This window comes from Miniopterus natalensis, chromosome 10 (assembly GCF_054644295.1).
Source record: "Miniopterus natalensis isolate mMinNat1 chromosome 10, mMinNat1.hap1, whole genome shotgun sequence".
Classification (NCBI taxonomy): Eukaryota; Metazoa; Chordata; class Mammalia; order Chiroptera; family Miniopteridae; genus Miniopterus; species Miniopterus natalensis.
In genome coordinates this window covers 5437699-5460384 of record NC_142090.1, presented here as the reverse complement: position 1 = coordinate 5460384, position 22686 = coordinate 5437699, and the positions used below count along the sequence as shown (strand labels likewise).

General features: G+C 43.2%; 1 protein-coding gene across 1 annotated transcript in view; it reads left to right on the top strand.

Annotated features, from left to right (window-relative positions):
• Nucleotides 1-22686, top strand: part of CNTNAP2 (contactin associated protein 2) — a 1301514-nt gene that overhangs the window by 420079 nt on the left and 858749 nt on the right. Inside the window, exon 2 of the mRNA XM_087820965.1 lies at nt 14892-15002. Within this exon, the coding sequence (XP_087677091.1) occupies nt 14892-15002 (111 nt within the window). The remainder of the gene's footprint in view (nt 1-14891; nt 15003-22686) is intronic.

Sequence of the window (22686 nt, the reverse complement as noted above, 5' to 3'; positions counted from 1 at the left end):
ATACGGAATGTCAAGCGACGCGCTGATAGCAAAGGCGTGCTTCAAATCTTTTCAGGCCGGCTTGCAACGGAGTCGGAAATAGTGTCAACACAAACATCAGAGTGCGCAGTGTGTCTGTAACCTCACTGACTGACTTAGTCAAATAAGACAGTGCTCTGTGTGGGGGACTCAGGTATTCCCGTAGATACGACAGAAGACACTTGTCCTGTGCGGCCTGCAATGTAGATACACTGCCGCAGTTGCATCACGTAGGTTTACTTGCCTTTGGATGGTGCATTTTTTAAAAGTAGAATATACTAAGCGAAGGTCAAAAATGATTATGAATTTGAATAGAAGCTGGAGGAACTCTCTAGACTTCATTGGGCAATATGCAGTTTTTTTTAAATGAGTCATCAATTTGGAATTTTGGAATCTAAGTGGCTTTTTTATTTTTAAAAAAATAAGTAAAGAAATATTGTGGCCTACTCCACTGGTTCCCATGGAGGCATGCAAAAAAGAATAAAACATTTTCAGTTATCTAAGAAAGGGTAATTGTATATTTTGGCACACCTAGCAATGTCTTGTGTTTTAAGATGAGTTAATCTTAAGAGATCTGAAAAATATCAAATGTTTAACTCTAGTTTGTTTATTAAGTTACATTAGTAAAAGAAACTAATTGTATGGGACTTATTTTTTTTAATATTTCATGAAACTTTCTATTAGCATAGTGATATGCTTGGTGATATTACCTCCTGGGCAAAATGAGTTGTCCTACCCGGAGCACCCATCGCTTTTCTGAGCCCTTTAGCTCTCTATTGCAGCAGCACCTAATACTGGCATTAAGTCTGGCTGGTATCTGCTCATGTCATCTCCCTGTCTGGACTCTATAAGCCCACCTAGCAAGAGTTACTATCTGCACCAATCCCCCACTCCCCAGACTCCATTTGAAAATATAGGCCACCTATTGATCCTTAATAATACTTTATTAACTCGGATTTCATTACTGTTTAGCCAGAGGTAAAACTGAGGCTCTAAGATGTTAAGAGATGCATCCAAAAATGCTACTATTGAGAAGTAGACCAGAATGCAGTTGTAGGCATCCCAGCTCTGAATCCAGGCCCATGCTCTCACTCTCTGTATTTTCCTACTCTTTGCGTGTTTGAATTTTTGGGCTACCACGTAAGGCACGTTATGATAACAAATAGGGAAATATTCTTAAATAGCACTGAACATTTGTTTTACAAATATGATATTTTGTTACATAAACAAATAGATGTAATGCAAACGGTCAGTGCTCTTTCCCACAATATTCATTTTGCAGGACTGCCCCCCGCATGAGGCGGAAGGGCCCTGGCTGCTGGCTGTTCGTAGCGCGCCCCCGGTTCGTGGACTCGCCACTGTAGACTGTGATTGAAGAAGGTAATCGGGAGGCAAAATTCCTCTCAGGGCTGTGCGATTAACGTGAACCTCTGGGACGGTCGCTCGGATTCCTTCCGATAGATATTTCTCATGAAAAACAACGATCGTGATGATAAGACCGCGGGATGAGCCGCATGTGCTATGAATTGAGTGTCAGTGTCTTGAAAATCTGCGTATGTTCAAATGAGCAGGGTTGGCAGCGCCTCCTGGGCTTTATTGACAAGGGGGGGCAGTGTCGTTACCTATTACTTGTGATGGTTCCTCTAGCTCCCCATAAGTACTGTCAGCCCAGAGCCCAGGGGTGAAACTGCCAAATAATTACCTTTCTCTCTTTGCTATCGGTCCATTCCAGCGCTGAGATCTGGTTTGTGACTTCCTTGAAATATGTTTAATTTCTTTATACAGGGTGTCCCCAAAAATGTATGCACCCTCTAACAGCTGACAGCTCAGTTTTGAAAATGAAATGTATTTGAATAAACACTGTCTTTATAATTATTTAAAGCGTGTGGGCACATTTTGGGGGGACACCGTGTATAAACGAGAAGTGATTAGGAAAGCGCCTTTTTGATGGTAGGGGATAGGCTAGCTTTTAAAAGTTGTGTAATCTTGTGAGCATCTTATGACATTGTGGAATCCAGGAACGTCAGCCACGGAAGGGGCCCTGTGGGTCTCATGCCCAATATTCCTGCTTTACAGATGGGGAACCGAGACTCAACATGAATGGGTGACTTACTCATGGGAGGTGGAGACTGAACAGAAATTAGCACGTGGGTTTTCTAAACCCTGTTGGGAAGCCAGCTCTGTAAAAGCGTAGGTGTGTTGGGACAGCGATGGTTGTTTCCGTAAGACTGCGGGCTTCTCTCCATTAGGATGGCCGTGAACGTCTGTGCCTCGTTTCTATTTCACTGCTATTGCCTCATGTCAAAATGCAAGGCCCACAACTTTTTCATCTCTTGGTAGCTGTGCGCACGTCGGCGACACACAATTCTGTAGATGGGCGTGTCGTGTTTCCTGTTTATTTCTGATTATGTGGTTTTCTCAAGGTGCATTTTCTTTCCCCAGCTGGACTTCTTGCTCTGGGTATGTTCCTCTCTAAAGAAGCTTAATAGTCAAACACAGCTTATGTTTGTAACGGTCCCTGTGTTTTCACTCTTGTGATTTTTCTGTTCAGAAACCTTTAATTGTTCTCGATTCCCTTCTGCAGGAGATTGGAAATAGTCTGTGTAGTTTTCAAGGCTCAACACACTGTTAAATACTTCTGAACCCCTTTTCTTACCACTTTCCAAGTGCGCCTGGCCTGTGAGTCAAACTTACTTTGGGTCGCCTCTAATTAGTCTCATGTATGGGCCTTTGCTTGCTCCTGGTTTCCCTTTTTTTTCTATGGAAGGAGAAAGATCTTTTAATTATGGAAAATCCCTAAGCTTATAGGGCTTTTCTGGTGGCCACCAGGCTGGGAAAAGAGCCATGGAGGTGGGAGAGGTCTCCCAGGGCTGGTCCTCAGGAGTCGGGCTGAGGTCTTGGCCTCCGGGGGCTCTGGTCGCTGCTTTCTTGGCTCTACCTGTCTTTCTTTCTAATGCTGCCATTCCTGACCTGAATTTTCTGAACTTGACTCTCTTCTGTCCGTGCCTATTTAAGACCACACTTCAGTTTTTGCCCCTGTCTGCTTATGTCAAAACCCTCCTGCTGGAAGAGCCCCCTCCATTGCCACTCACCGCAGGAAACAGTGGCAAAAATGATCCCATCGGTCTCTTCTGACCCATGTTCCACCTAAAATAAGCACACACCTCTCTACATGTGTGTATTTCAAGAGTTATTTTGTTTCTGTTTTCTTATATTTTGGGTATGTGGTTTTTTTGCCTTTTGCATAGAAGCCTTCTGAAAAAAAAAACTGCTTTGTTTAAGAATTTAAACTTTATCAAAGAAATATACAGGGTGCCCCCAAAACACGTATACACACTTTAACAGCTGACCGCTCAATTGATGTTTCCTTCTTTTTAGCCAGACGAAGCTCTGAACAAAGGAAATTCATCCTAAAATGCCACTGGAAATTTGAAAACGCAGTTGAAATACCAACACCGGCTTTATAATTATTCAAAGTGTGTGGAGTACACACACTTTAACAGCTGATAACTCAGTTTCACTCCTTTTCAGGTTTAACTGATTTGAAATAATGGGTGAAGCCAGACTGAGCTTTGAACAAAGAAAATTTATCCTAAAGTCCCACTAGATTTTTTTTTTATGGAGATACATAAAAAGATAAAGTTGACAATACAAAACCAGCAACAGTCGATGAATGGAATGATTCCTGATTCCATCGCTTCATGTTTTCAGCAGAACCTGGATCAGAATAGTCATCAGTTTGAAAACAGACATTGACATAAACGAAAAAAATTATTCATTTCTGCAGATTCTTTTAAATTTTGAAAATGAATTGTATGCTCATAAACACTGACTGTATAATCAATCATTCAAAGTGTGTATACATTTTTTGGGGACACCCTATATATCAAAGCAAGCGACTTTCTTTGGAATGGGATGCATCCTGAAACCCGATGTACCATGCTTTTATCTTTAGATTCCCCCCAAATTCCCAGGACATTCCCTTCATGGTGGAATACAGAACTTTCGTTGAGGGGGCCTGGCTCTGAGAGGAAGGGTCAGCAGGGACATAGAAAGCATTTCTTCCTGACATAGGGAAATTTGCATGTGCTGAAGGCAAGAGGCATTGGAAAGAAGTGTGGTAAGAAAAGAAGTTGAAGGACAGGTCCATGGGAAGCGGGACATGGGACATGGGGAGGCCTCAGGGCGCGGCTGTGTTCCGTTCCCAGCTTACTCATCCTGAACCAGGGTTCCGAGTTAACCGACCATCAGTTGACGGAGCTATGCCTCCTGCTGCTGAAAGAGGCGAAGCTTTGCAAGTTAATACGTAGATGTGAAAGCAAAGGCTGATAGCTCTGGCTTTCAGAAGGCCTGCGAGAATCTTAAATGTCCTCGGGGGATTTTGCAGATGCTACGATCCTTGTCTTCCATCCCCTGGTTAAGCAAACTTTCTTATTTCAACAAGTGACTGATAGAACCTGCGACTGGTGGTTTTAGTTAAAAGCATGAAACCAGCTGAGCGTGAAGATATCATCTTGGCACATGCTCTTGTAGGAGTCAAGCGTCTTGTCTTAATAAATGGTGAAAGCAGGTTACCCCAGTACCGTGCTTCATGGCCTTGGCTCTCTGAACGACCACCACTCTGTGGGCCCCCTGGTTAGACATCTCGGTGATTTTGCCTCTGGTCCCTCTATTACCTTGCACACCCCTTTGGAAGCTCATCTCAGTCACCTTCCAAAATGTCTGTTGCAACTTGCTCCTGTCGTAAGGCCATCGCCATCGGCTTACTCACCGGCCCCCGTACCCCTTCTGATGTCTCGTTTCCAGAACACACCTCCAACAACGCCCTCACCCTGCCTGCCAGTCCCTTCCAATAACCGTTCAATTGGCCATAATCAGCCAACTACAGGATGAGCCTTAATGGGCGAAGGTGCAGCTTCCTCCCGCTGTAGCTGATACTCGGTCCCGTGTCGCTGAAGGAACACACTCGGAAAATCAAATTAGACTCCCGGGAGATGCAAGGGAATAGCTTGGAAGTTGTCACTTCAAATGACAGCATGAGACTGGAAACCTAAATAAGCTCAAGAAGGTTTGGATAAATGCACCAATGCTAGACTAATTAAGATAAACCAATGGTATTTTTTAAATAAATCCTTAATTTTCTGAAAATGAAGTTATGCCCAGGGGATTAAACATTCTCCCATTTCATTTCTCTTGCTATAAATATTGAAGGAAAAATGTTGATTGGAATTAGTTAGAATTATAACCCTAAATTTTGGTTTACATATTTTTTCTATCATTTCTTTATCCATAAATGTACCCGTCAAAAAAAATTAAGGTCCTATACCAAATACCATTTGATGTCCTACTTCTTTGATTTAACTACCATAAGTAATTGTCGATTAAACACTCTGCAGCGTGGCTTTGTGGACTCGAGAGCGTTTGGGTTTGAACCAGCTGCATGTGTGACCTGATCCGTCGTGACCAGGCAGGACCACGGGGGATGTTTCTCTCTGTAGCACTTTAGTCAATTATTGAAAAGTAAAATGCGGGTCAGGTAGTCCAGGAAATAGACTTGGTTGTCAATAACTACGCTGCATCTGTTGTTAAATTTTGTCATTGAATTAGCTGATTAATGAAACAAGACAGTCAAAAACTGAGACACTTACCAGTGGACCAACGAACCTCAATCCAAAAAAGCCTCAACCGTGGAGAGATTGCGGGTGAAAGTCCCGAGTGCTCAGGTTCATTTTGTCACATTGCAGTTGACCTTGACACTCTTCAAGTCATCGGTTTATTAAAAGCGCTGGTAGCTCGGGCTCCTTATGAGACTGCAGAATTTGACTTAAAAAAAAAAGACACCACTCTCACCATCGTTTCAGAGATGAAAACCTCTGCCTGGTTCTAGGACAAGCAGTCCATTCCATCTTGGAATGTCACTTCTGCTTTTTGCATAAAGTGATATGAATTAAGTTTTCAAAACTTTTCTAGACGACACAGAGGGTAAAAATTAATTTTTATTATTTTGAGCGATCGGTTTTAGTTCTATGAAATTAGAAGCTCAACTTAGAGGAGGCAGAAAGTTATTATTTTCCAAGCCTCACAAATCTGTTTTGGGGTGTGCGTGTTTTTTTTATAGTATATAACAGTTCAGTAGATAATTTGAAATGGATTCATCTGTTAGACCATCTGTCAGAAATATGCTGCAGCTGTTAAATGTCCGGCAGAATTTGAACTACAAGTCTCGAAGTGATTTGCCCTTGGTCCATGCAGACCAGACAATTTCCTGTTTGATTTACAACCAAGATTCTTGCAAATGTGACTGATTTTCCAGCTATATTTTAAATATTTTTCGGAGCATAGCTGTTGGACCAACCAAAAGGAAAAATGAAAGAAAGATGATCTGATGTTTTTTAAGGTAATAGCATTGACTTTATTCATTGTCATTCACTTCTATGCCGATCATGTTCAACATTTTGCAAAGCATATGGAGAATACCTACTGTGTGCTCTACTTTCCACCTATTGAGGATGGGAGGAAGTCCCCTTCGGGAAGAGATCAGCACATAGCAGGGAGATCAACATAGAAACAGATACTTATCACAATCGATTTTCAATAAAACTGTGCTATTAGAAAGACCAGAGTCTTAGGTGCTTTTGAAAACAAACCAATCAGAGAAAGACAAGGACCATATGAGTTCACTCATATGTGGAATTCGAGGAACAAACTGAACTACCGAGCAAAACAGACAGGCTCATAGGGAGCAGGCTGGCGGCTCTGGTTGGTGGTGGGAGGTATTGGGGGGTTGGAGGGATTGATCAAAAAAGAGAGAGAGAGGACACTCATCGACAGGGACAACCGTGTGGCGACTGTGGGGTGAGGGGCGGAGGTGGGAGGGCACAGAGGGGCCAAATGGTGATGGGAAAAATAAAATAAATTGAAAACAAACAAAAGAGATGTAAAAGTGCTAGCCTGGAAAAGCCGATAGATTTAACTCTCAAAAACATTGCTGGAGCCAAGACCTGTTAAAGTTCTGGAGGTATGTCCTGATGGTAGAGACAAACCCTCTGCGTAATTCAAGGGCTCCGAAGTGCAGCTCATTTTGAGTTGATCAGGGTCAGCGAGGTGTGTTTCCCGTGAGGGATACAGGCGAGGGAGGTTTCTGAATCGCTTCGCGGGGCAAAGCCAACTCTCCTTATACAAGCAGTTTTTAAAAATGGAAAAATGCAGAAGTATCCTTCAGGTAAAGCGAATACATCCCTATTTGCTCACTTTTAGATGGACTTGTTATTTACAGTTGTCAGTAATTCGTTGATTCAACAACCTTCGTGAAATTCGTGCTGCAGGGCAGGTTCCTAAGCCCCAGGAATAGAAGCTCAGCAATCCAGGCATATGCCCTGTTCTTATGGTTTTTAGTCAATCAATCAATCAATCAATATTTCCTATGAGAAAAAAACTATTTTCTAGAGGTGGAATCAGAGAGCATGGATGCTGCACAGAAACATAAGAATTAGGCCAGGATTGTGAGTTACAAAGTAGATTGAAACTTCTATTGTCTATTGAAATCGATTTGGCCCTTAGATTTCCTTGAAGGCTTCTCACATTTCACAGTAACTGGAGTTATTGCCTTTTAACCAAGTCCTAATTCCTTGCAAGATGCTAATGCGTATCCATAAGGTTGAATCTGTGACCATTACTTTTTGTTTCAAAATAGGATACCCGTTTCAAAAGAAAAAAAAATGAAAGCGAAGGAAAACCCTTAAAGTGTAATTTGTAGAACAGAATTGCGATGGGATCCAGCAATCCCACTGCCAGGTATACATCCAAAGATAGTGAAATCACTGTCTCAAAGAGGAAAATAAAAAGTAATAAACAAGTTTTAAAAAAATTAACAAGGTAATTTTAGATTGTGTTTGGTGCTATGAGCAAAATGAAATGGTGCGATTGATTAGCAAGTGATGTCTGGAGGGTGTGAAGGCAGAGAGTGAGTTGCTTGACGTAGATAAATGGGCCAGGAAAAGGGGAGACGGCACAGGGAGGGTGGAAAGGTCTTTGGGCAGAAGGAGTGTGCTTGGTGTGTCTGAAAAAGAGAGAAAGGAGAGTGAAACTAGAGCTTAGCGACCCAAAGGAGAACCGCGAGATGAAACGGCGCAGTGTTACTCAGGCTGGCACATCGCAGGCTTTGTGGCGTTTGGATTTCATACTAAATGGGAGGCTGTCAGGACCTGGAATAACCTGAGTTCCATTTTTAAAAGATCCATCTGGCTACTGGGAAGAAAATGGATTTTAAGGGGCTAAAGGTTGAAGCAGAAAATAAGTGCCCAATAAATATTTATTACGTGAATCGGTGGAATAGATTTGATGTACTTTGCTGAAAGTCTACTTATTGGAGGTAGGCATATGCATCGGGCGGCTGAGTGTGTGGGGTTTTCCCTTCCAGCCCCTATTTAAAGCTTCAGGAAGCTCTTCCTTTTAGTTAAAAGGTATGAATCTAGCCCTGGCCCGTGTGGCTCAGTGGCTAGAGCATGGGCCCAGGCACCGAAGGGTCGCAGATTCAATCCCCAGTCAAGGGCATGGACCTGGGCTGCAGGTAAGATCCCCAGCCCTGGTCAGGGCGGGTGACAGGCAACCGATCAATATGTCTCTTTTGCATCCAGATTTCTCTCTCCCCCCTTTCCACTCTCTCTAAAAATCAATGGGAAAAATATCCTCATATAAGGATTAACAACAGCAACAACAACAAAAAAGATGTGAGTCTGTGCTTTTAAGGTCTGTATTTCGAGGACACTCCATGTCTAGACTCCCTTCGGATAAAATCTATTTATGTCGCATTGGGTTCATTCCCCGGCTCCGCACGTCTCCTAATAACATCGAAGTGGTCAGATTTTTTCTTACCCCATGGAAGGGAAGACACATAAAATAGACGAGTTGGATTCAGTGATTTTTTTGCCGTAAGGAGAGCAGTTTTTCTAATATACTCCTGTAACACTGATTTTTTTAAACAGTTTATTTTCTATTGCTATGGAAAAAGACTTTTGGAATCATGGAAAACCTGAGGAGACTGTGGATAAGATAAAATTAGATTAAATCATCCAAATGCATGCTGATGGAGATAAAACCTAGATCTTTTGGCCTTGAGGGGCATGCTCTCTCTCCCTCTGCATTCATGTTGGGGCAACTTCAAGCTAATGCTACCTCTGAAAGTCACTATTACCCTGAGAAAATATGTATTAGACAATGGTAAGGTAAAAATACGGATCTCAACTGTGCCAAAAATTTTATAAAAAATATTGGAAGAGAATGTCCCATTTCTATTTCCTGTATTTTCACATATTATTGAAGAATTAATACAATACTTGAATATTTGGTTCTATAAATTATTAAATTTAAAGAAAATGTGGCTTTCAGATATGATTACTACACACCCTTAAAAAAGCTATTGGGCTACGAGGTCTCCACAGATGCCATGTGGAATGATCTAAGTTGGTTTTTGATTTTTGATAGAATGCTAAAGTTAGCCAAGTTCAGAGGTGGAAGACACAGCGCCTACTCAGGTAATGAGTGTTGAGAAAAGACAGAGCACCACATTTCTCAGTGTATGGAAAGAAAATACTTCTGTATTTTCGAAGTGCTCGAAAATACCCCCCATAAACCTGACCAGCAGCCCAGGTTTATGGGGGGTAAAAATAGTGGGCCTGCCACAGCTATCCAGAAGCAGGTTGTGAAGGTATTATTAGTGCTATGCCTTGCTTTTTTTCTTCCCTCCCTCCCTTCTTTCTTGAAAAGGAAATAGAAAAATAAAATAGAAATCGTAATCTTGGGAGTAAAGTTTCTGGAATACGGCCGCACCAGGTCCCACGCCAGCCTCCCCGTGGTCAGAGCATGGCTGCCTGTAGTTCGTGAAGACCGTCGCCGGCTTCATTAATCTCGGCGATCACTCGGGGAGCACCTGCGTCGTGACTTGGGTCTCCTCTTCATTCAAAGCCCGAGACTCCCCGTTAGGCTGGCCAGGAAATCGCACTTCCTCCGCCCAAGGAGCTTCCCAGCGTCCCTGGAGCAGTGTAGCCACGAGCAGGGTCTCTCTAGGAGCGCAGGAAGCTGCAGTCGGGCCCCGTGCCCGTTAGGGGGGTTCAGGGGGAGCTGCACCCTCAGGCTGGCGAATGCAGCGGTCGGCGATAGGCAGGCACGTGGCCGGGCGGGCAGAGCGTGGAAACTCAGGAACAGGGGGCAACGTGCAGTCCTGGGGCCTCCGGCCCTGAAAGGAACCTGGGAGGAAGGCAGAGCATCTCTTGGAAGCCCTGAGGTGCTCCAGGGGAGCTAGGGAAGGAAAGGAGGCCGAGCGTTCAACTTGAAATTCAAGATGGTTTTGGCCATCAAGAGCATTGATTGGAACCGGAGAGTGTAGAGGGAGGTTTGGACTCTTAAATTTGTCCTGACTGTGGAGGAAAACAGCCATAAAACCCGAGGCAGAGACGTTCCAGCTTCAAAAGTGAGGAGCTGAGTGCACAGGACATAAGGAGACCATTAAGTGCTGCATTGTACCGAGAATGTGCTTTCTTAATAGCTTTTTCCCGAAGGTGCAGCTGAGGATGCTGCTAGAGCTCCTGTCCTGATCGCACTGTTTGGTTCTGGAGTCATTTGCTCTTCTTATTTTTTTTTCTTTGTATTGGGTTTATGTTTCCAAATGTGTGATATAACACGTATTTTAAGTGCTATAGTTTTAAAAGATATCGTTGTGAAATTTTTACATTATTTTAAGTAGCGATACGATTGAATGCCATCTCTAATGTCCGTTCTATGGGTTCTGACATCCTTTGACCTTGCAGATTCCTGCCCGTGTCCCTTGTCAATAGAGACCCCACCTCCCTTAGGTGAAAGGGAATAGCCGTTATTGAATTAGAACAGAATTCTTACAGCTACTCTGCCTTCCTGATTGACTGAAATTACTTGAAAATAAAACTCAAGGCCCATCTGCTCCTCCAGTTTTCATCCAAGATTCTCTGGAAGGGAACTTCACCAGAGACCAAATATTTGCCGTCGCTGTGTAGCTGCGGTTTTGGAAGACATCCCGGTACGGGAAAATACAATACTAAATTATTTCAAATGTTTGCATTCCCTCCCTCCCTGCTTTATAAAAATTGTAACTTTCTGCAGGAATTTGCCTGACTTCCTAGCATTTAATATCTGCAGAATATTGAGACACGTGTTCTAACACTACAGCGAGCTGGCTCTTTGGACTGTGGAACGTGTCATAACTATTGTTACAGTTGGAAATAAAACTGGATGGTTCATCGTAATAGTCAATATGGCACCATGTCCCTGCATGGAGTGGAATGGCAGCCGTCTCTGGGAAATGTCATACCCGTTTGGCCTCCGTGATTTTGCTTAAGCTGTTCCTTTTTTCTAGACTATTTTTAACCTTCTTTCCACTATAGTCCTCACTTCTTTAGGTTCTATTATTATTTCTACATTATTTGATGCCATAAGTGATCACTAATCAGTATCCTTCCTGGTTACCTGGAATATTTTTTTATACTGGACCAGAGTTTGGGAAACTTTTTCTAGAAAAGGTCAAATGGTACATATTTTAGTTTTATATGCTGCATGTTTAGAACAGTACAAGGCATCGAGTAAAATCTCAATAAATATATGTAATTCAAAGTCTTTCAAGAAAACATACAGCACATGTAGCAGTTTTGGTTATTATATGGGTATAAATTCAGTCTCAGCTTAGAATGTGAGATTGCTAGTGCCTACATTCTGATAATAATTTTACTGCCATCTTTTACAAAAAATCCAGATAATCTCTTATTTGCTCTTAGATTTCATGATCCCAATTTTATTCTAATTTTGTTATGAATTATATGATTTAAAAAAAATAGTTTTAAATTTAAATTTTGGTATTAGGATGATTTGTTCCCAAAGTCAAATTTTTAAAAAAATGTAATATGGATAAACTATCTTCAGGTTTTAGAAATGTTCTATTTATGTTCTAAATTTAAATTTAGCTAATGGGTCATTTAATCAATTATTCATCAACTCTATTTTAATTACTTTCTCTGTCACAATATGTATGCATTGAATGCTGGCTTTTGGAAAATGCATGACTCATTGTCAGCCTATGGAGCAGGTCTGGACTGAGGAAGTTTCTCCCAGCACGATGCTGTGGGTTTCTGACAGGGCTCAGCCCTCATTTGTTTCAGATCATTTCTCCAATGTCACCTGACGAAAGAGGCTTTTTTTTCTAGGTAGCAACCCCCTCAACCTCCAGGCACCCCAAAACTCCCTGCCCCTCTTTCATATTAAGGTCTCTGTAGTATTTATCACCATCTCATAATATAAATTTCCCTTTTACTTTTTAGTCTCTTTCTTTCCACGAAAACGTTAAATTCCACGAGGACAGGAAAGTTATCAAGTTCATCTGTTGCTACATTTTCTGTGCCTGGCACAGCATAGGTGCTTGGTGCATATTTGAATGAATGGGAAATGAATGAACATCAGCAACTCTTAATATAATGGGGGCTTTAGAAGTAACATTCCTCCAGTTAAATGCAGAACTGTGACAAAATAGTATTAAAAGTTAGACTCCAAAGTGGCAGGAGATAGGGCATCAAGGTTTTATTTATTTGGGCATACTGAATAACAGATTTTATTTATTTATTTTTAATATTCTTATTTCTGGGGATCAAGCCCGCAACCTGGGCATGTGCCCTGACCGGGAATCAAACCGCGATCTCCTGGACCCTAGGTCGATGCTCAACCACTGAGCCACGTCGGATGGGCTGAATAATACATTTTTGAAAACAATTAATATGAAATTCTTCACTTTAGACACCTGCTTTGTGAGCTGATATTTTAAAAATAAATTTTAGCCTGGCTGGTGCTGCTCAGTGGTTGAGGGACGACCCAAGAACCAAAAGGTCACTGTTTCGGTTCCAGCCAGTAAGGGGCGTGAAGGAGGCAGCTTCTCACAGATGGATGCTTCACATTGATGTTTCTCTCTTTCCCTCTCACTTCTTCTCTCTCCAAAATCAATAAAAACATTTAAAAAGAGAAATAAGTAAATTTTATGTTCCTGTGTTTATCCATTTACCTTCAGCTTCCTGGGGAACGTATCCATACGCACATGCCATGTTTCCCAGAGGCGCCTGCAGTGCACCTAAGAGAAATAAGAAATCTAACAATGTTTTATAAGGATGGATTTGTTCATTTTAACTTCAGATTTGTACCCACTTGAGGGATGAGATAATGAATAATAATTCATTTCCCCATGATCATTGGGGACATAACTCCACCTGAGTGACTTTGCAAGAAAACTAGTTCGTTCATTCCTTCATTTGCTAATATTTTTTTCTGTTTATAAACATGTGAGCTGGAAACCATTCTAGAATATGCAGGGTGATCTCTGCGCCACTGAAAGGAGGACTGGGCGCCTACTGACATTTCTCGGGGACTTAAAGAGCATCTCTCTATGAATCGGACTTTGCGCCACATTGTAATTGAACAGTGTGCTCTAGGATGCTGAGGTCACTCATTCATTCATTCATTCATTCATTCATTCATTCATTCATTCGTGTAAGCATTAAGCAATCTATTAAAAACTTTATTCCCATGTAGCTCCCAAGCGGCTAAACAATTAGATGAGTAGAAACATAACGTGTCAGGTGGCTCTCAGTGCCCTGCAGGAAAATGGGGGCAGCTGTGGGTGCAGAGAGTGATGGTGGCAGCTTCATGCTCTTTCACCCAGGTGGACTTAAGCTTGTCTGCAGCGAGGAAGGGTGACATTGAGCAGAGCCTGGGAGGAGTGAGGGTGGAGCCTTGTGGCAGCTGAAATAGTCACTGTGAAGGCTGAGGGGGGGCGGGGGCAGGCATGGTGGCTGGACAGCCATGGACCAGGATGCAGGAATGAGATGAGGCCGGCGCAGTGGCCACTGCGGCCTTTGGAGGGGGTCGGACTTTATTCCGAGGGCTTGAGAGCAGGAGCCGGTGGATATTTTAAGCCCAGAAGTGACATGTCCCCCTTAAATTTTTAATAGTGTCCCTTTGGTTGCTATGTTCAGAAGGGCGATACGGGGACAAGGGAGGAAGCAGGAAGGCTCTGTGGTCTTGCTGATGGCCGGTGGCCAGGTGGTGAGCGGTGGCAGCTTTGGGATGTTCCAGTAGGAGATGACGCAGGCCTTGGTGCAGCCTCTCGGGCAGTGAGAGTAGATGGAGAAGAAACCCAAGGGCTGAGTCCTGGGTCCTTTACAATTTAGACGTAAATAAAATGAGAAAGATCCATCAAAGGATTCGGGGAACAAGTTTGTACAGAGGGAGGAGCACAAAAAACTGAGCGGCATCGTAGGAGTCAAGCAAGGAAAGGAATGGAAGGACCACCTGGCACCGGCACGGTTGACTGTTCAACTATGGGAACTGATGCATTTTAGATGCTTTTCAAGTTGGGCATTATTGTGTTCCCCCTTCCTGACGCCTATTTCTTAGTCTTTTCGTTTGGGTAGGAGTCTTCCCGGCCTCCCCTCCTCCAGTCTCGGTGTTTGGAGTCCTCTCCTCCTCTGATGAAGATTGTCAGGAGCTGCCAGGGTGCAAAGGCTGTTCAGTAAACAAGCTCCCCCTCGCTCACGGTCCTGAGACAGCAGGTCCGAATCGAGGCCCTCGGCAGTGAAGCACCGGGCCGTAGTTATAACCCTTGAAAACCAGAAGGTGGTTTAAACCATCGCTGTGATTTGTTGGGATGTCATAGTGGACTTGCCTAAATTCTGATCGTTTGCTAAATTGTCCTATCATAGATTTTTAAATTTGTGCTGCGGTCGGTAACTATTTTTAACAGAAACCATAACAATCGTTGTATAAAGGTTTTTATTAATGGCCTCTCTCTCTTTTTTTTTTTTTTACAGAAAAATGTGATGAGCCCCTCGTGTCCGGGCTCTCCCACGTGGCCTTCAGCAGCTCCACCTCCATGTCCGCGAGCTATTCTCCGGGCTACGCCAAGATCAACAAGCGAGGGGGTAAGGCCGCTCTCCTGTCCTATGTCAACCAGTGTGTGAAGGAAGAAATGCTGTATTTACAGCTGTGGTTCTAACATATGTCTTCATGGCAGCCCTTAGCAGGCACCCAAATTTATTCTTCCTACGTCTATTAACAGACCCAAAGATACCGTAACCCTCTTTTGCAGCCACTATCTGGGAGTGAAAATTTGGGCTAGAAGTAAGAAATGATAAATGAAACAGGAGGAGTTTTTTGGAGTTGCATGCAATAATGAATTCAGAAGGACATAACAATTCTGTGTTAAGGAAATTCTCACTAATCAGGAAATCACTGAGAAGTTAAAAAGAGCTGATTCCAGATATGTGTACAGTGTGCGAAACAGAGTATTTGTGTACTCACTGCTTTTTTCTCTTTATTAATATACAACTTAGTTACTGTTGAACACACAGCATAAAATATCACGACCCTTCGCAGTTTCTCCCCCAGTACGCTGAATTTAACTTTGGTGTTACAGCTGCGTAAAAAGCAGTTATGCATTTTTTCAACTTTAAAGCCATGGTATTAATTAGTAAACGGTAATTTCAAAGTAGGCCACGGTGCGCAGAGGGCAGGAAAGGGTGATTAAGGACGGAAACTTAAAACCCTTTTGCTTCAAAGGGACACATGCAGATATCCATGAGCAACAACTTAAAAGGGGGAAAGAGCACGGTATTTTCCTTGGATTAATAAGAATTAACCAACAAAGACCATCATTTTTATTCCGTGCAACAGGGAACGCTAAACTCAAATCACAGGCGCTTCAGGAAAAATAAACGTGAATAAATATAGAGGGAAGGCCAGGAAGGAGGGGAGGGAGGGAAGGGGGCAGGGGAGGGAGGAAGGGAAAAACATAAACAAAAGGGGCAGAAAGGGGGGGAAGGAAACCCAAAATCGGAAGGAAAGGGGAGGAAAGAAAAAGTGGCATCAGGAAAGGGGACTGAGGGACTCAGAAAGGCCCAGGGAGAGAGGGTAGGTGGGAGGAAGAGGGAGGTGGGCACAGATGCACGGGCGCAGAGGGGCACGGAAGGGGGGGCGCATTTAAATAGGCCCAGCTGGTATTTGAAAGTAACATTAACCAGCTGCTCTTGGTCCAGCCTGCTGGTCCTCAGGTCATGGGCATGCGGGGGCTCCTGAGTTACCCCGAACCATCAAAAGCTCTGCTTGTACATGTGAAACGAGCAGATGTTCGGATGCATCCGTCTTCTGTCAGCGTCGCCGACCCCACCACCAGAATGTAAGGTAGACGCAGAAACACAAAGTGAGGAGCCGGGGTCTCGGAACCAGCAGTGTGGTTCACACGGCCTGGAGCGAGGCCATGAGGGCAGGACACAAAGGAGGGGATAAGGGGGTGACACACGGGCCTAGGTGTCCAGAGGGCGCGGGCTCCTCTAAAAGAAGCCGCCTGATGCCCAGAGGCCTCCAGCAACTGCGGCAGGAAGAAAGGGACTCACGGAAACGTTTTTTAGGACAGTTTTCTGAGGAAATACGACGGATGCATTTTGACCTCGGCGAGTTTGGGCAAATCAGGGCACGTAGAGCCCACAGCCTCTTTGAGAATATAGATCCTGCAGCCTGACCAGCAGTGAGATGAATGAAAGAAAAAACGGCCAGATGATCGGTGCTGGCCAGTGAATTCACTGAAACATACCTGTGGCTAGTCAACGTAGAAATTACAGTTGTGGAACAGAGTATACATTTTATAGATGCACGAATGTATAAAATACCTAATTATGGGAATTGCAGGGGTGCTGTTTTCCCCCTAACTTTTCAGAGTAGGAGGCCACAGAAGCTCTAACTTTAAGAGCAGATTTATTTGTCTTTGTTTTTTTATAATTAATATTTTCGTGAAGAAACATCATTAGTTTTTTGGTTGTTAGACTCAATTTAAGGAAAGTTACATTAAAATAGGTTTTGTTTTAAAATAGTACAAGGTGCCACTTTCAGTTATTTAGAGCTTCTTGGCTATTTAATACTCATGTACGTACAGTGAGCCATCCAAAATTAACTTTATTTTACCCTGGATGCTGGGATTGGAGGAACGTGTCTATAATAGCCTTCTCTCTAGTTTCTAGAATATGTACCTATATCTCCATATCTGTAGTTATAGATACAGTGCATTTCCGAAAAGAAAGTTGTTTCGAAAGCAAAAGACTATAAAACAAAAGTTTCTTAGCTGTCTGGCCAGCAGCTCATCTCTCTCATTTTTGATACCGGCAGGGAGAACAGGTTGCATTTGTAGGCCACATAATTGACGATCGCTTCTGGGGGGAATAGCTGTATCACAAACATCAGGAAGGACCACAGGGGCAGGTCCCTGAATGTCCCCCCTTGTATCTTAAAGAGAACTACGGTCTTCACCTTCCCTTAAAAAGCACCACTGAAGTTCATCACCGCCGCAACGCCTTGATGCCTTGGCTTGGTCAAGTCATTGCTTTCATCACTCTCTGCTTCCTGTTGCCCAAGGTCGGGAGCGTTAGTAATTAACAATAATACCAACCTCTTCTTCTGGTCACATGTCTGGTCCCGTCCAGTACATTGTGGCACCGCCTCTTGCAGGCTGCTAGGTGGCTCCACAAATAATCACGCTTCCTCTGCTCTGCAGAGGGTCTGTCCCTGCGGCTGCTGGAAAGCAAAGTTGTCTCTCCTTTATGACACTCTGAATTATCATGTCCCTTCTTTATGCTTTTAAGTACCTTCTTGTCTTATTTCTATTCTGGCTCCCCTTTCCTGCTCTAAATAATAAAAGGACCTGTCACAGCTTATTAAATCCAAAACCGGAGCTGATGCAGTATGAATTGGGAAAGCCACCCCAGTGCCTCCCTGAGGACACTGGCCCTCCTTGAGCCGGGGGTCTGCCCTCTCCCCCTCCCCCCGATTCCCTGTCCTGTTCCTGGCCGCCCACCGCTGGCAGCCAGCATCTGCGGATGGAGTAGGAGCCTTGGCCTCCATGAGGGAGCTCTTTCCTTAGACTATCCCAGCAAGGCCTCAATTGTGAGATAGACTCGTCTTCCCAGCTGCTGAGCTTCTGTCCAGGGGGGCATGTCCTATCCCGCTCTTTCCCTCCTTCCCTCCTTCCCTTGGGCAGCCTCTGCCCTTTACTCAGTATGTCTCTTAATCTGCTCCCTGCTAATGCATTTTCCCTTTATTATGAATTCCTTGGCCGAAGGGCTACTTCTCCTGGGAGCGTTGGCCTTTTCAGACTACAGCCCTGGGAGCAGGGATGTGCAGAAGGCTGGCTTTCTAATGCGGCGTTTCAGGATCTTGGACGTCCCCGGCTGGCCTGGCCATGCTTCCTCATCTTGGACTCGGTCTTCTGGAAGCACCTGCTGGTGTCGCCGGCGCTCAGGCAGAGCTGGGCATGGGACAGGAACACCTTGTCTTCATGCATGACTAGGCTCTAATATGGAACCAGCCAGGGATGAGCACGGCATTAGTCAATTATTTAAACTTTCTGCGTCTCAGCCTGCTGATTCCTGTGGGTGCTCTATAATTTATCACCTAGGCCAGGAACTTTGGACAGCGAGAGAGTTCTATTAATAATTATATCAGAATAATCTTGGAAGTCTTTATATTTTAACATGAATCAATGACACAATTTAACAGAGCTGTGGTGAAGACCGTATGAAATAATCTACCAAAAGTGTTGCATAAATATCAGTCTCTTTGCCATCAATTGCCCTCAACTCCAAAAATTAATGCAGATATGAATGTTTTAAAGCAACTGAATGAAATACCCTTGTCATTACTAAGACAGTGCGTCCCTAAAAAGCGATTGCTAAAATTTGTATATTCGCTACTGTGTGTGTTTTCCCTATCATCGTCTAAGCAAAAAGTGATAGAATAATTGAAAGATAAAAACATTTTAATGAGTTTCACATCATTAGACCCCTACTTCACATCAACTTAAATGTCGCCCAAGTCTTTTCACCTTAAATTCCCTTCCATTCAAATAAAAGAGTTTGTCAGTGATTTTAAAGTGTTATTTTGTTCCTATTATCTTTATATCATTAGAATTAGATTTTATAGAGTCCCATATAATCTTTATTAATTTTATGCTCTTCAGAAAAGCCAAAAAGAAATTTTCCAGGCATTAGGAAGAATTTTAAAACAATGTTTATTGCCCTGGCTGGCATGGCTCTGTTGGCTGAGTGTCGCCCTGTGCACCAGGAGCGCGCTCGTTCCATTCCTGGTCAAGGCAGGTGCCCAGGTTGCGGGTTCGGTCCCCAGCTGTGGAGTGTACAAGAGAAAACGGATTGATGTTTCTCTCCCACATCAACATTTCTCTCTCTCCCCCTCCCTCTCCTTCTCCCTCTCCCTTCCTCTCTCTCTACAAAAAACAAACAATAAAAACATATTTTTTTTAAAAAAATGTTTCTTTTCCCCCCTCAGCCCTATAAGTTCTGTTTTCAAAAATATATATTTAAATGATGTCTTTTAAAGCCATCAGTAGGTCTTCGTTTTCACCTTTTCAATTGGATGAGAGTTGCCATCTGACTCTATAGTATGTTTTAATTTGTTCTTTTAACTTCAATTCTCAAATATAAATCAAAATTTTGGCTCCACTGGAAGCTTTAACAAACTAAATGTACAATACCTGATGCATTCGTATGATTGACACTTGTTATGATAGAATATTAAAACTGGATCCGCCTGGAAATGGCTCATAATTTGCTTAGACATGCCTTTTTCATTTGCAAATACTATTGCTATTTTCTGCTGTGGCATCAAATTTTATAATGTTGGAATGCTAATCCCTTCTTTTGTGCTCCCCCATAGAAACCTATGCTGGGCTGTGCAGCATTTCCCACAGAACACTGTCTCCCGAGGTGTGTGATGTTCCTGGGCTCTCTGCACCCACACATAGAATGCACGTAGCCACAGTCAAGTCAGCCAGGCAAATGCTGAGCTTGGAGGTCTAGGGGATCCTGAGACCCTCTGTGTCTTCATCACGGGCATCTCTAGGGCCAGCAGAGCACACTTTCAGTCTGGGAGGCGCTCTTCTAAAACTTAGCCAAACACTCTGTACATTAAGGGTTTTAGTAGGGTTTGTTTAATATGCTTAGAAATACAGTGTGTCCATGGGTCTTTGATAATAGTGTGATGGGAGATGATTTGGGGTTTAGCGGAGTGAACTAGAGTTAATTAGAAAAAGGGAGCATTTAGGTTTGGGGCATTTGAGATGAAGAGCTGGTAGTTAATTATTTTAAGGAAATTGCTCTTCTGCTAGGTTTGTAGCAAAGATCTTCATATTTGTCTGAGAGGAAACCATGAGCCAGATGAGAATTGGTGCTTCTACATTAACCGCCGCTGCAGTCTGTGGAACGGCTCTGGGATATTAACTTCCTGACACTCTTCTTATATCACAGGATTAACAGTTGATTGTCCAAAAGAATGGGAAAATTGAGGATCATCAACTAACACATCTGTAATCTATCTTTGTAATATATGCCTTGTAGTTTTACTTACAGGCAATATTGAAAACCATGCTATTTGGTACTTGCCTTATAAAGTTTAGGGCAAATGGGATGGGGAAGCGTCACGTCTGAACTAGCAAAGAAATATATTTAAGTAAATATTTATTTTGCGAAGACGTCCAGAATAAGTACATCTTTGTAGATTAGGCGGTGCAGAGTTAGAGGGACTAAATTTCCCCTTTGCCCTTGCAGAGATCTTGGGCCCCTTCCTCCCTTGGTTTAATTTGCTCAGTTACCTCACTTCTGTAAAGAGAAACTTGGGCCCAGCAGGTGTGGCTCAGTGGTCGTGCATCAACCCATGACCCAGGAGGTCACCGGTTCGATTCCAGGTCAGGGCACATCCCCGGGTTTCAGGCTCGGACCTCAGTAGGGAGCGTGCAGGGGGCAGCCGATCGAAGATTCTCTCCCATCATTGATGTTTCTGTCTCTCCCTCCCTCTCCCTTCCTCTCTCTGAAGTCAGTAAAAACATATTTTTAAAAAATTAGTAAAAGAGAAACTTGGACTAAGATCACCTCTAGGACCCTGTGTTCTCAGAACACCCTCACCTGGGGACCAAGATTAGCCACAGTTTCTTGGTCTTGATTTTAACGGACCACTGCAGGGTCTTAGTGACCCGCGTCACTTCTACCTCCATGGGTACAGATGCTTCCTATTTAATAGCTTTGCAAATAGCCAGGGTATCTGGGAGAGGGCGTTTATCCAATAAAGCTTTTACAAGCTGAATGTTTCTTTCTAAACCATTCTGGAATATATACCAATAGTATGTTTTGTAGGTTAAATGTTTAATTATCCCTTTGATATTGGCTAATTTTATTCAAAGAGAGGCTTTAATATTTTTCACATCTCTGCTAAGAAAGTGGGGAAGTTATAATGAATGCTTTGTAGCATAGCAGAAGTATTCATCCTAAAACAGTTCTTCACACAACCTCAAAGCACTTTCTTAACACGGTACTGTACGTGTGTGGCTCTCAAAGAATATTTTTTTTAATGAGTATTTTTGTAATCCTCACCTAGGATATTTTTTCCATTGCTTTTCAGAGAGAGTAGAAGGGAGAGAGAGAGAGAAACACTGATGTGAAAGAGACACGTTGACTGGTTGCCTCCTGCACATGCCCCGACCAGGGCTGGGGTTCGAGCCCACAACCAAGGTCCTTGCCCTTGGCTGAAATCGAGCCTGGGACCCTTCAGTCTGAGGGTCAATGCTCTAACCACTGAGCCAAACTAGCCAGGGCTATTCTACCAATTTTAAACTTCAAGTGCTCGTTGCTTCTACGTTGCATGACTTGTTAAATTAAGAGTGCATATTCCCTAACACTTTTCGGTTTCCAAAACATGAGACGTTATCTAATCACTGATGTAGCTAACTGTGGTCCAGACAGTGAGAGAGAATAGATAATAGTAGCAAACATTATGATCATCATTGATAAATAAATACAAGTTAATATCAGTTTTATGAAACGTACAAGCAGAACAATTGGGAAATGGCCCCATGGTATCAGCGCCCGCAAACTGCCACACAGGCCCCTCAGGATGGAGATGCTGAGTTGCTAAAACACACCCTTCATCTCAGGATGCTTTTTGCATAGACGAGCCTCCCAGTTGAGCCGCTGCATCCAGGTGCTAACAGGTGCCTGTAGGTGACAGGACGCATTCTATGGGTCCTTATATCTTGTGTCTAACCCATGAGAAATACATTCTGTGTTTCAGTGGCACCACTGTGTAGCCTTTGAGAGAAACAAAGGCTAGAAATGAGCAGGGCATGTCCAATGTCACTGTCTGGGAGTCTCCCATCAGCCGACCCATGAAGGACTCTGCCCGCGGAGGGGCACTGCACAGGGTCCATTTATTAGACAGAGTAGGGCCCAACTAACTGCACTTGTGAAAATATACTTCACCCTTATGATTACATTTCCTCCATTCCAGATGAATGACTGTATCATACTTCAGTATCTGCTCTTCTATAATTAGAAAAAGCTCCCTGCTTTTGCCTATTTGCCTCCTTTCCCTTATTTCATTCAATAAGAGAAAGAAAAAAAAACAAAAACCCAACCAAATTATTTCCAAGACCATAGGAAAGATTTAATCTAGTTATGGCTCTATTAGCAACCTGGTTAGGTCACACTTATTAGAATGAATAGCCCCTTGTCTTAATACCTTGGGCAAATTAATGACTTTTTCACACAATTTTCT